General features: G+C 36.9%; 1 protein-coding gene across 3 annotated transcripts in view; it reads left to right on the forward strand.

The window, feature by feature from the left end:
- The window catches only part of sloth2 (ubiquinol-cytochrome c reductase complex assembly factor 6 sloth 2), a 369,803-nt gene that overhangs the window by 29,520 nt on the left and 325,643 nt on the right, over positions 1-14,640 (forward strand). The window contains exon 1 of one of the 3 annotated variants that reach the window (XR_016548293.1): positions 8,129-8,530. The exons of 1 other annotated variant lie outside the window; for it this stretch is intronic. Coding sequence is in view for 1 of the 2 variants with exons in the window: in XM_090392236.1 (XP_090248362.1) it covers positions 8,376-8,530 (155 nt within the window). In the remaining variant the exon portion in view is untranslated. Of the gene's footprint in view, positions 1-8,128; positions 8,531-14,640 lie in introns of those variants that run through there. One more of the 3 variants, XM_090392236.1, reaches the window with a different exon arrangement.

Consider the following 14,640-nt stretch of genomic DNA (forward strand, 5'->3'; position numbering starts at 1 on the left):
TCCTTTCAAAATGAATGTTCGCCAATATGGATTGGATCTGCTACAGCCTTTCGAGGAGTTCTTCATGCTTGAGCTACTGTACTTTGAACAACTGATACAGAAAGGTTCTAAGAAACAGATTTGCTCATCACAGCTCCAGAACCTTTGCTTGGTCAGAGTAATAGATTAAATGAAGAGAAATCGCTCCCCTTTCTAAGAAATTAGATTGAAATATTGAACTTTTAGTCAAATAAGAAAAACAGTTTTGAATGATTATCCATTTATAACATCTTTTGAAGTATACATTAAACTGACGTTATTAACTAATGTGTAATTCTATTATTAAAACGTGTCAATCGCCAGCATTAATATCTTACTCGTTCCCCCCCTCCAAGAATTAATCTGAATCGCTAACAACATACATGGATTATATAACTTCGATTATCAACTCCCCATGAAACTTAAGGCTTTAATTTTTTTTTTTTAAGAAAATTGTTTAAATGCAAATTTGTATTAAGTGATTTATATATTCATTTTGCGAAAGTTCACTGCTGTTACTTACCTGTACCACTCAAGTCCTCAAACAAAAGGATCTCCTTTTTGGAATCACGATGATTTTTAGCTTCTCTTGGCATAAACACATCACATTACATTTCACCTCAGCATTCAAAAGATGACTTTCGCTGCAGGCAACTCATCGCTTGGAGTTTTTGCCCTTGACTAATTCCAGGTCCGCCTACACATGCGAGCATACTTGCATGCTAGATGCAATAAAACCGCTTTTTATAAATGAGGAGCATTTCATTCCTACCTGTTGAAAGGTCTTAATGAATCCCTTATACTAACTCGTACGCCCTCCTGCATTTTCCCTTTCGTGTAAATATCTTTGGTCGTTTATACACCTGTCTATTCTTTTGAAACAAGAAGACCAAGGCAGAGCATACTTTTAGAACTGATGTATTAACAATTCTCATCGCTACTAAGAACTGACAGAAAAAGCTTCTCAATCTTATTTTGAAATTTTTGAGAAGAGAAGCGTTCATCAGCATTTTCCCGGAATCTTCAACCTGCATTTGTTTTTAAGTGTACAGAATTTTCCCCATCCTTAGCACTGAAATCCAGAGCGTCCGATAGGTTATGAGCTCGTTTCTGATTTGAACCGACATCAACAAAAGGATGAGACATTTTATAGTTGTTTGCCTTAATTTGACTTTTTAAAATAAGCACAGTCTTGTCTGCTGTTCTAACTCAAATGGACATGGAACACTCATGTCATGTCGCTAGATAAAGGGGTAGCTCAATAACGTTTTGTATTCTCAACATCCGGTGGGATTTAACCTTTCAGACTCTGATCAAGCAAGTGAGGATTCTGCTTTAGTAATGGTCGGCTTATACACGACTAAGTTGTTCTGACACTTTCTATAAGATATCGTGTGATCTGCAGGTAACCGTCCTTAGCTTCACGCTGTATAACCATCACCTCGTGAAACAGCAAGCTGTCTTGTCTTCCTGATGCCTATGATGGCATCAAGAAGGCAGCTTTGTAATATTTCTTCGACTTTCGAGTTCGAAATAAATAACGGGGTATCTCGATTAACACGATCCTTGTAATTCAAAAGGATTGCCAATTTGTCGTATACTTTACATTTCAAAATATCTTTTCATTAATATTTTATCAAGATTCAGTACAGCAGTTCCGCCTGAACTGATCTTTCAGTTTTTAGCATGAGATAAACTGTTTTTTAAATTTTGGAAAGTTAAATACTGCTAAATATCAGTTTTTAATATTCTATTCTTTATTGCATTCAATTCTAGCAACTAAACTTTAAGGGGGAAATTCGAATGACTGACTCAGTTATAAACATATTTTGTTCATAACATTTCCATAGCTTTCAGCAACTCCCATTTCATAATTTTTGGCAAAAGCTGTCGCTTCTAATATTCCTGTTAAGTAAATAAAGAATCGCTCACCTGACTGACTAGCAGAAGAACAAGTGCAGACTTCTTCCCAAAGACGGGAGGCGTGAACCTCCTTATGATTCAGGAAAATTATCATTATTGCGTAAAGAGTGCGTGGCCTTCTCTGCAACGGCTTACTTCACCCTACGGATTTCACTGGAGGAAACAAGAATAGCTCTTCGTAGAAGGAGCTATTTCTAGTTTTATTCACTCTTTTTGAAATAGTCCGGAAATGAAGGTCTGGAGGGTGATAAATAATAATTTAATTTTTAAAATATTCATCTCAACTTCTTTTCATTCACAAAAGTTAAATTCCTAACATCTACTTTATGCACAAAATCTAATTTATACACTCTTGACCCGGATTCGTAATACAGAATGGATACAAAAAAAAAAAAACTTCATTTCTAACTTAACAAAATTTAAGAAGCTAAGCTCCCAACAGTCCTTGACCTAGATAAGTGTATTAATTTTTAATGATAATCCCGCCCATGAAAGAACGAAAAAAAAAAAAAGCACGCATAGTTCCGTGAATTGGCAGAGGATTAAGTTTTCGAGAAGAATCCAATTCTCAAAACTAAACTTATTTTCTCTTGCCAGAGTATCAATCAACCAGGTGGGCTCACATCTCGGAATGAAAATAGTGTCACGTAAAAATTATAAACATTCGTGACCACCACACCAGCAAGATTCGAACCCACAGCTCTGTGACCACGAACGTTAACTCCCTTTGAGTGTATGTCAGAAACATTTTAATCTGCGTCTTTATCTTCGCGATATTAACACAGCCAACTTCCATCGTCGTCAATAGTTGAGTTCATGGCTACCGATCATTGGAAAATTTTCGAGTGACGAGAGTATGACAAGCAACTGCTGCGCACTTGTGCTTCTAACTGGTCTATTGTCATAGAGCGAGTTATGCAATCGTTTATTTTTCTTGAATAACGGAGTTAAAAATCATTTTCAAACAGGGGAGAAAGCTCTCCTCGCATGCGTTCCCAAAGATTAACTAACTCGGAAACTGACTGGGAAGGGGGGGGGGGTTCCAGCAGTGTGGCAATCACAATGAAAGCTATGACTGGATCACTTCTAGCCGCATACGAAACGGAGGCGTTACTACGAAGTTACACAAACACATCCGTTGTAAGATCTCAAAGGAAATATTCTAATATCGAAATAACTTAAGTAATTATAAAGACAGCACAAACAAGACAAGAGGTAAAAACAGAAACTTCTTTTATTGTGGCGATAAAAATGACTAAAGAAATCTTTTAGAACAGAGTTCAACTTTTGCATTTTAATTTCTTTCAGGGAAAAATCTTCAACTTTGAGAACCAGAAGTACCTGAAGAATATAGCGTTGGTGGGTGGAATGAAGGCTTCGATGTTTGCCGTGAGTGTTGGGCAGAGGAGGAGTCCCTTACCATCTTAGTTTCTTCTGTAGCATCTAGAAGCATTGACACGCACTATTTGCAATCATGGGATTGAATGCAGTGTTACGAACCTCAAGTAATTTTCCAGAGCTGCAGATCGTCATTTCTTCTCTGTTCCTGCTGCCGATGATTCTCGATAGCTAACTAGGTTTAAAACGTGAGGCGTCTTGCCTTTCTAGTGGGTGGTGTGGTTATGAATTCCAGGAAACGAACGAGGAATTGTGCAAATGAGCAAATTCGTTGAATAAACAAAGCTTCGAACGAAGCTTTGTTTTACTTTCTAACTATCCTTGAATAAATCATAATCCCAGCCTTCTAGCAAGGTTCTACAAACATAACTGCACGAAATAAATTATAGATTATGCAAAATTAGTTTTATGAAAGATGTCCCCTGTTTTTAGTACATGAGATTCCAGGTTTTAATCTGCAGAATGTTTTTTTTTAACTGCAAATCATATAACTGGGAGACATGTTATGAAGAAATTGCAAGTATTTATCCTTTTAAATGGATTTTTGAATATCGAATCTCCGAATTATAATAGTGAGGAAGTTTGATACTACCACTGCAGCGTAGTATCGTTGCACAATGACGACGAATTGTCTTTTTTCGTTAGCACACATTTATTCTGTGGCTAAAAACTGTTGCGTGCAATACTTATAATTTCAGACATTTCGTTATATCAGCAATGTTTGAATGGCCATTCGAGGAGAGATTGAAGTATTTTCTTTATTTCAGTGCTTGGTATGTTTTCTTATGGGAAAAATAAAGTGCTGCTCTTAGCGACTTGTTTCTGTGTCAGGAAGAAAATATTTTCGCAAGGAGTAGTTCTCGCACACTGAAAAGAAATACGTTGGGTTTAACACTTTAAACCTGTTGATCTCTCTCTTTGGTGTGTGTGTGTGTGTGTGATGCAAAGAAAAACTTAGCATATTCGAATTATTTATTTTTATTTGAACGCGATCAGATTTCAGTGAGGATCCTAAATACCAGGCTTAAGCGAAATCATCTTGGCAGCCAAGGCGACTGCTTTATGTGTACGTAAGATGAAGCACTCTTAACAGACGCTTTATGATGATGTACATCCCGCATAAAATAAAACCACCAGATCTGATGGCACGTTTTTGGCGACTCAGTGTACAAGAGAATTAAGTCATTTTGAAGTTACTTTCCTAGAAGGTTGAAAGCAATTAGCTTGTCCTTGAACTTATTCCTCCTCATGTAAAGTATACATCAGTGGTCTAAATTCCATCCTGAATCAGCTGACAAACATGGAAGTGCAGGGAAGTCCATGGAAGACTGATTTTCAACATGCTTCATTTGAATAAACCCCTCCCCTTTTTGGGAGGGGGGGGAGCACAGTTTTTACTTCGGTTTTCAACGGGATAAAGGAAGACTGTATATCATGCTCATCGTAAGCCAAGTATCGCTTAAGGCAAGACTCGTAGTCACGAAAGGATGTAAGCTTATAGTGCATTAATACCGTGGGAGGGCCAAGGCTTTATTTATTTTTACATGATCCTTGCTGTACAGACCAGACATGGAACTATTGGAAAGCATCATCAAGAAACTTTCAGTGGTGTACGTGGGATCCAAATACATGGGGATTTTGAAGAACTCGTGAGAGGTGCAACGAAACTGGGGAACACGAAGACCTTCAGTGTTTTAAATTAGTTGAGTAATTTGCCAAACTACTTTCATCCTTCGAATCATATTGTACCATTTGTAAATAAAACAGACAAATATTTGATATTTTAACGATGCCTTAATCAAAGTGTTCAAATTCCATATGCATTTCAATTTACTTGCTGAAATTATGATCCCTTTGTGGCATAACAGGATGTCCCCTAACATCAATTAATGTTCGAGCAAACTGAAGACAGCTTACCCACAAGCAACATAGAATACTTTTTTCAAGAAATTAGAATATGATGTGAGAATACTCAATTAAAAAAAAATTCTTAATTTCTATTAGTCTAAAATGCCTATTTTTTTCTTTAAAATAGTGGGAGAGAAGGTATCATCATTATCGTTAGTGTTTGTATGGTCAAGTCGCTACTTTCTCATTTTCTGCCTTCTCTCATCACCAGTAGCAATTGAAACACTCCAAATTCCACAAATCGCACCTCTTTTAATGTCCCCATTTGGTCCTCCGATTTTAGGCTGAGAGAGCGGTACATGTTTAGCTGGTAGCGTAAGGTACTGAGTCACCCGGTCCGTGATTAGAACAAGGCGGATATTTTTAGCAGCGCCAGTGTTATTTATTTGCGTCTAAATTTGCAAATAGAAATCCGACCCGACACTGTAAATATGTCTGCCGATTCTGCTGATTTCTCTTCTTAGCACTTTGTGAGCTGTCTGTCTGCTTGTATTCATCAGCACCACGTGGAATGCAGTATGCCAGCCAAATATGTTATTCATACACTTTATCGGGACATTATGTCAGTTACGTGGTTGGGTCTGTCTGAAATTTGCTCATCTATTAGTCTCTGAAGTAGCGAGAGGTCTCATGGCTGACATGCACACGCTAGCTTCATGCGTTGCGTCTAGTCTCTCGAAATGGACAACTCAAGTCAGAAACAAATCGTAGATGCTTGTTACTAAACATGGTATGAGGCAACATGCTTAACAAGATGGTGTCACCTATTTCGTTTTTATATTTTTCATTCGGTGCGAAATGTGTGGTTTACATCTGTTTTCAAATGATTTTACATGCAATTCGGATTTTTTATATTTGAAGCGTTTTGTTTAATACTACGCCTATTTGTTTGTTTTTAGTGTGTCAGAATTTTTGTTTTCTTGTAAGTGATTTAACGTGCACTCCCGTTTTCAACTCCAAATATTGCTATCATTTTAAAAAAGTATGTTTTAAACCTGCAACTAGTAATGTAATCGGAGCAACTTGGCTTTCAACCATTCAAGTCAAGCTAGAGTCAACTACTCCTTATGGGATTCTGGGTAAATTATAACAGCCATCGGTTCAGGGGGTTATGCAGTTTGGTGCAATGAGATCCAATTTCACATTATATTAGTCGGAATATGCTAGAAGAAATTGATCAAGATGGAGCTCAATCAATACAACTCATAGAAGATAATTGAAACGCTAAAACAAGCGTTGAATTGTGCGAAGTTATTTTGCCTCTCGCCAAGGCTTTAATACAGCCTCATCTGGACAGATCTGGTTCCGTGGTTATTAAAGTGGTGCAGAGACAGTGGAAAGGGTGCAAAGGAGTGTTAGAAATTGAATCGGGACTGTGGAATGTAGATCATAAGAGTAGATTGATAGTCTGCAATCCGCAAATTCTCGAAGAGGAGAAAGAAGGTAGATGTGATAGACCTTGAAGCTTCTGACAGGGTCATACAGGACAGATTATCGGTATGAGTAGAACGAATCGCCTTTGGAGGTGGTGATCAACTTCAAAAGAAGGTATGGCAGACTGCGTGGTTCCTCCCCTTGAGTCCGTGACTCCTTGGAAGTCTCTCGGTAATAAGTTAACTATGAATTCCTCTGTTTTCATTCTCTTGCACAACAGTAACACATACTTCTTAAAATATGGATAAATTTCCTCATTAATTTTCAATACGGAATGCAGCAACACTTTCCGCCAATTCAACACACTTTCCACCGATTAAAAAAAAATGAATGCACTTCGTCGCCGTTCTGAAACCACTACTAATTACAAATAGTAACAGTGAAGATAAAACAATGTTTTATCTTTCAAAGGCAAACTTTGAAAATATGAGACTAAAATTTGGAAGCAATAGTACAACTTATCATACAAATTCAAGTAATCTTTCCTGGTAAATAACGAAATAGTGATCAGTGTGGTCTTGTTCTTAAGGGAAATGAAGATAAGAAGAAAACATTTCTTCTAATTAGAGGAAAGATTTAAAATCTAAAATATTTCCTCTAATTAAAAGACAACCTCGTAGATTTAATATAAAAAAAAAAAAAAAAAAAACCCTCACCTCTCGATCATATGGAAGAGCCTGTCAGCACTAAAACACTCGAAATCGCAGAATCTTGCAAGCCAGTGCCTCGAAATAGTCTTAAATGCATCGACTTGGAGCACAGGCCAGAAATGAGACGCTAATCCAGTGATTTCTTTATTGTAGCTGAGACGATTCTATTTTCTTATTCCATGGAACAATTTCCACAAATAACTACACTAAGCATGATTATTTGTTAAAAATTAACTTACTTGTACATCACATTCCCAGGAGGGGGATGCCCGCCCTTCTATGTTAACATCCATGGATATTAATATTCATTTGTACTAAAAACTCTGAATGTTATTTTACATTTTTTCCTTTAAAGAAACTGAGATTTTAATTTGTCAGTATGAATAAAAAAAAAATCGAGATTTTCTAATACCAAAGCGGTTATTCTCAATGATAATCCCACACCACGAAGAAACAAACCTAGAACGCATTAGCAACTTTGGTTGGTGAATCGATCAACGTCATTGGAATGAATTGACAATTTTCCAGCTTATTATGCTACAAAACCAGCGAATATTTTGAAATAAGTTCCATAATGAGCAGAAAGGTCCACTTTTTGCGAATAAGAAAAGTTTTGTGGCAAGTTCATTCATGTTGTAGGAGCTATTCCGTTACACACTTGATTTTGCGAGCAATACACGTCATCCTCGCATTTCTCATATTTTGGCGCCGGCAGCACAATTAATATTGCAGGATTCTTAAATATCACCTGTGCTATCTTAAGAACTTCAGCAGACTAAACAGAAACGCTTCTCAAACTTATCTTCAACAATCTTTATTTCGTCATCTGTGTAAGACTGGCAAGTTAGCGCTTTGCTGCTATCACAGCCCACGTCTGTATTGTTACAACATTTAATGATGGCAGACCAAACGCTACTCAAAATTCATACCCACTATTCTTGCTGCAAATGGCCTGGCTGCTCATCTCTGCTGTCGCTTCGAATTTTCCCTGAAATTTTATGTCGTACGCTTTCTAAAAGCCACGGCGAACTAGCCCATCTTGAAATGCCTCTCCCACTTTGTTTGATGTCTTTCGTGTATCTACAGAATATGCTAACGTCTTTCTTCTCAGGATGTGAAATCTTTCTTGATGCAGGCGATTGGTCCGGTCTGAGCGAAGGTTACTCATTTCAGAAGGATCCAATATTCTTCACGTTAAGGTAAGCGTCATTTTATATCTTTATTAGATCGTTGTGTTTCTTGATACAGATTTAATCCTCGTAGGAACTAGCAGACCTGTTAAGACGAGTGGTTTGGGCATGTGTACTTTGTTGTTTCTAACTAAACAACATATTTATTTAATGTGCTTATTTCCTTTTTTTTTTAAATAAAAATACAGCAGGATTTTCATTCCATAGAACAGGTAAATTAGTCGGAGAACCTACACACTTAACAGACGTAACAAACTGATGTCCTAACTTTAGTTGCTTCTGCCTTTAATTTCAAATAAACTAAACTGAACAAAGCTTCAGTGACTGCTATGAATAGCACACGAATGTTAAGCTTCGTGTGCTATTCATAACATTTGCTGAAATATTATTTGTTCATCTACTATTATGGAGAAAAGTGTTTCAATATTTCTTTTTATTTTTAAGATGTAAGCACTTTTTTTAATGGAGGTTCATGTCCATTTGTGAAACATTGTGAATAATTTTATCCCCATCACTAAATGTGTTGTCCTAAAATAACAAAACACGTGAGGAAAAGGTGATATTATTCCTCCAGCGAAAGGAAGCATTTCCTGTCCCTCCTTCGTATCAATATTATTATTGATAATCCATATTATTGTTCTTGTTAAATAGGAATAGTTTGTGACAATATTTTTTGTTTTTTCAATTTTCGAATTATTTTTATAACTAGTCATTCGTAACAGCACATGCACGAAAAGAAAAAGTACCCAGTAAGTTATCTTCTGTTAGGCCCCACGACATCTTGCGCAGTTTCAGTCCGAGGTATTAGTGTATTTTACTGCATAATCTGTCTTCCTCGCTACAAACTTTAAAGCATCAACTGGATCTTCAGCTTTTAAGAGTAGATCATCGAAACGTTTAAAGTTACGTTTTCTCTAAAACTTTTCGGCAACGTAAATCGTTATCGCATTCTTCCTATCTTTTGTATTTACATAAGTAAACAAGTGCCTTAACGCTAAGATGTGCCAAGAAAATGACGCAACATTCTCTCCCCTCCTTGTGACGTCTTTCGTCATGACGTTAGACTACACCGAAAGGTAAATTCTTTCGTCTTTTACCGTGATCAAGTTAAATTTAGACAGTCATTCATCGTGGGTCGCTGTCTCTTTCTCCGCACCTTTTTGATCTTGTGAAATCTTCACCCGCCATAACTGCGTTTCTTATTAATGACAGACGTCATTTTCTTCTGATTAGAATGATGGTTCGGATATCTGCAAGGAACCAGCAATCTGTCGCACGCAAACCTCATTGGGAAAAGACCACCTTTTACCTCCCATCTGCGTCCAACCAACATGACATTCATCTGATTACCTTCTCGTATTGTCCTTGGCACTGGGTCGTAATTAGGTTAACTTCCTTCGACTTTAGCTGACGATTCTGTTATCTTAGGTGTACTCTTATAAGCAACGTGCGAGCCAGATTAATTTACTAAGAATAATGTATCTTATTTAACCTTACTGAAAAGCATTTTATTTTTCATTCTATGCAGCTGAGGTTTATTTTCCCCCCCTTCGTAATTCTGCTGTTTTATTTTAAATTTTTTTAATGAATGTCGTCACCATTTCACTTGTTAGCTAATAGCACGCTGGTCGGATAGGAATGTGTGCAATGTTTTTATTTTACTTTTCTAGAAAATCCCAACTTCATAACATCAAATTTCATTGCCTTTCCCCCCCCCCTTGTGTTCGTAAACATGTTGTTGTAAAGAAAGAGAGAGAATTTTCACAATCACAGACAGCAGGATATCACCAAAGTGTCCCCACGATAGTTGTGGCAATAAAAATAATTGGTAGAAATAAGCGAGTAATAAGGAAACAGGACAGTCGGTGGTAATTATTCGATATCCACCAAGGTCGTGTTCTTTTCAGTAAACATTTCATCTACCTGAATCCCTCGCACTTTCGGGACTGATTTTCCAAGTACACACTGAAACACTTAATTTTGAACTTTCTTAAAATAAAAAGAAACAAATAGCTAAACTTTGCTTCTTTTTTTTTTTTTAACGATCTTGCGTATAAAACACGGTCGATATTAGCCCTCAGTGTTTATTGAATCTGTCCACTTCCTTTTTTTTTCTTTATATTATTTAGTTAAAAATCTAAGATAACTCTTTATAAATGTTTCTCGTGAATTTAATGTTATATATAACAACTCCTTTAGATTTTTTTTTTTTTTGGGGTCTGACAAACATATCATACCCACAGAAACAAAACGCTAAGCGCTCTTCCGTGCGATTGCAAACTACGTATCCTAAATGTACCTAACTTTAGGGTTCCCATATTTGGGTTAGTGGAGGGGGGGGGGGAAGAGGCAATAGACAGATGCTCGATCATGTGAAAAAAGTAACCAAACTATCTAATTCAGGTAGCGATCCAGACTTTAATATTAATTTTTTGTGTGGTGGAAAGATAAATTCTGATTTGGTTGATCGACATTCTTTGTTATATTAATTTAAATTCAATAATCTTTCACTTAAAAAAAAAAAATTGCACTATGAAGATTTTTTTAAAATTTGACGTCGATATTCGCAGCTTTTTTTTTTTTTCTTTGTGTGAGGGGGAAATCGCTACTGTCATCCACCTCTGTTACCAAAGCCTTGCACAATTTCTTGAAGATTTATTGCAGCTGTTAGGCATAAGGTTGCAATTTTAATCGTCACTTTTCTGAAAACTAGAGTTCTCGTAGCATAGCGATGGATCCGGGTACTAATTGATTAGATTTAGTCATCCTGTTAATTATCCGGGTATTCGATTTACGCACCATGGCCACACCCCATGAGAAGCAGGGATAGAAGTCGGTGCTTCACTCTACGAAGCCAATTATACAACTTTGCATGCATGCTGTCCCCTACTATTCTATTCATCTGTTTCTGAAAATGGTAACGTTGAAAAGAACTGAACAGTAGGAATGAAAACAAATTACATTGAGAGCAAATATCCGAAATGTACAAATAAATGTTTCCATTTTAATGGCATTTTTAACCTCGATCACTTTAGTATCACTACAAGGTTAAAGATGCTAATATAATGTTTTAATTATTTTTGATGTGACAGAGAAAAGTGCATTCTAAATAACATTAATTGCTCTTTGATTACTGTATTTTTACCTCTAACAAAGAAAAGAACAAAAAAAATCTCATTAGGTTCAAACTAATCATAATGATCGCAGAAGACTGCACGCAGAGCTAACAACTAGAGTACTATCACTTAAAAAAAAATAACAATTCCTGTAGTATTCGTGTTGCTAGACCTTTCAGAATCTGTCTTGGAATGGAAATCGCAGAGTTCAAGCACGTGTAGAACCACTTGATATGTGACTCCTGTGACACGAATGCCTGTTGCAAAACTTATTCCACATCTTAAGTCGGATGCTATCACGAAACAAGTTTAGCAGTTTCCATTGCATATTTTCTAATTTATGACTACTGAGCATTTCCATTCTACCAGAATGACTTTCTTATGATAAAATTAACTCTAAAAATTAACTTTTTACTCGCAGATATTTGTTAAAAAGTGATAATATCGGAATCGAGAATTGGTACTTTTTATACTCCCCAGCAGGACAATTATTTCTCACAATCGTCAGTATCTCGAGAGCTCATAGAGTAGTAATAAAATGAGAGTGCGTGAAATGGATATGGAAGTGGGGATACTGGTGGCAGGGTTTTTCCTCCAGGAAACGTTTTTTGTTCATCCCGCAAAGCAAACAGATGGGCCATTAGAATGCATGCAATTAATAGACATTTAATACAAAGGCCTCGAGTTGCTTCGACCGTTAAACTAAGCCTGGATTTAAATTAGACTGACATTGGAAAAAACTAGTCTACGGTGAGTGTGTAAAGACCTTTCATCTTAGATAAGTGTCACTCTTAATCCTGCGGAAGTCGTGGTCGAAAAACTTGCAGCGTAGGTCGCGTGTGTCTGAGAGATGCATTCATTACGAGTATGTGCTAAAATGAGATAAAACTTCAAAAAAAAAACGCTGCAAATATAATACATGATGGTTTATTTAATTTCAGTTGCAATCTAGAAATTATTGAACAAAGAAAAAACAACTAAACCAATACTATACTGACATCGGAGTTCGCGGTATCTCCAGATACCATTTACTATCAAATATCACTTTCGCATTCGACTCTATCATTCTCATCATCGGACTCGAGTAAGAAAATCGCTGAATCTCTTCAACATCTGATGAATTATCCAATCGATATATTTTCCCGGCCATTTTCAACGGTAAATAAATGATAAAAAAAAAAAAAAAAAACCCTAAACCAATACTAATACTGACATCGGAGTTCGCGGCATCTCTCAGATACAATTTACCAAGAAATATCTCGCATCTTTTGCATAACACGTGTTAAACCAAAACTGATCGCATAAACAGTGTGGAATATCACTCGTAATATATGCATGCGCAGCTACTCATGACCTCCAAGGTATACACTGGATATGTGTAAGAATATTCATATTAAACAATTTGTTTGTATCTGTCAGATCAGCCGCGACCTCCGCAGGGTTAACGGATCTCCACCTTAAACAAGCAGAACTAAGTTTTTAACATTTTTAGATTTACTTCATAAGCCATAAGATAAATCATTAACTGGATTCTGTTCGCGTTTTAAGAATATTGAATTTTTACATAACGTAAAAAATCCCAGAATTTTTACAAAGTCCATTTTGTTTTCAAACGAAGGCAAGTTAATGTGTGTGTGAGAGAGAGAGAGAAAAGAAGAAATTTTCCCTGTTGAAATCTCGATTTTTTCATCATACAGCGCTGGCCAAAGAAAGCGCCAACAAATGTAAGCATTCACTAGATATTTTGTCTTATAACCTTACTGGTTTTGGTATAACAACTCCAAGAATGCAACCATTTTAAAGATGATTCATAAAGTAATGACCAGTTTTGTATTCACCAAATGTTTGGAATTGATTTTAAAAAAATGTACACAGCAAATTTCTAACAGTTGTATTATTTATTTTTTGCTAAATCTGCAATTATGACTCACTCGATCACAACCTCTAGTAAACGGGAATGTATATTTATGGCATAATACAGATTTCATTGTACAATGAGCAAACTTTTTACCAGCAAGCTACATGACGTAAACTGCGTGTGCTGGTATCGCCTCCGTTTGTAGCCAACGGACATGTTTTGCGAGTGGTAGGGCATTCTCAAAGAGTAGCCTACGTGATAGGGCGAGAAACCATCGACTGCCTACCTCCGAGGCCAGTCGATCAAAAACCTACGGTGGGTTTGTGACACTGATGCTTTAGCCTCTTGTGCAATCTGTCATTTGATTAAAACATGAAAGGTATAAAGCAACCACACCGGCGCATAATTAAAAAAATTAATTTTCCTTTGAAGGCAACTGACTGGTAAGTAAAATAGATTACGCCATGTATCGTAAGAATGGTTGCCATCGTTTGATATCTCCGTGTTACCAAGAGATCCCCGTACCACAAGCAGAAGTTTGTGTGTGTGTGGGCGAAAGGTGTGGGAGATTGGACGCCAGCATGGAAGGCGAATATGCAGCGCTTATTTCAGTGAAAGGGACCGAAAGGCCAAGAAAGGTGGACAAACACGAAGGACAAGAGTCAGAGAACAGGAATTTTCTTTTAATTGGTACATTCGCCTGTCGAACAGACGGCAAGCGATTTATCAAACAGTCTTCTGCAAGGGCGTTTCGATGAGCGTTGGTGTTTCAAAAATGACGACTCATTTGTATTCTGCGGCAGATTTGCTCAATTGGGTAGGCGGCTCATACTTTTTTAAGGTGATTGTCGAAGGTGATCGACTTCTGGCCTTATCAGAACACTGTCGCTCTACTGGACGACCGGTTCAGACTCCTTGATGTCCCTCGCAGCAACGACGTTCCCTACCGGAATAAATGTGATCACCAAGTAGGGACCAAGACAGAAGTCTACTTCGTTCAACGAAATATAAATCTAATGATATCAGCGTGAATGAACAAGAAAAGCTGTTGCCTTCAGTAGAAAAACAACCTTTGTTAACTGCAGACGTTGTACGTGTCTGCAGATAAAATAAATAAAAAACGTGCAGTTTGTGCAGTTTTAGAC

Source organism: Typopeltis vanoorti, chromosome 5 (assembly GCF_054136105.1).
Source record: "Typopeltis vanoorti isolate ZY-2024b chromosome 5, IOZ_Tvanoo_1.0, whole genome shotgun sequence".
In the NCBI taxonomy this organism is placed as follows: Eukaryota; Metazoa; Arthropoda; class Arachnida; order Uropygi; family Thelyphonidae; genus Typopeltis; species Typopeltis vanoorti.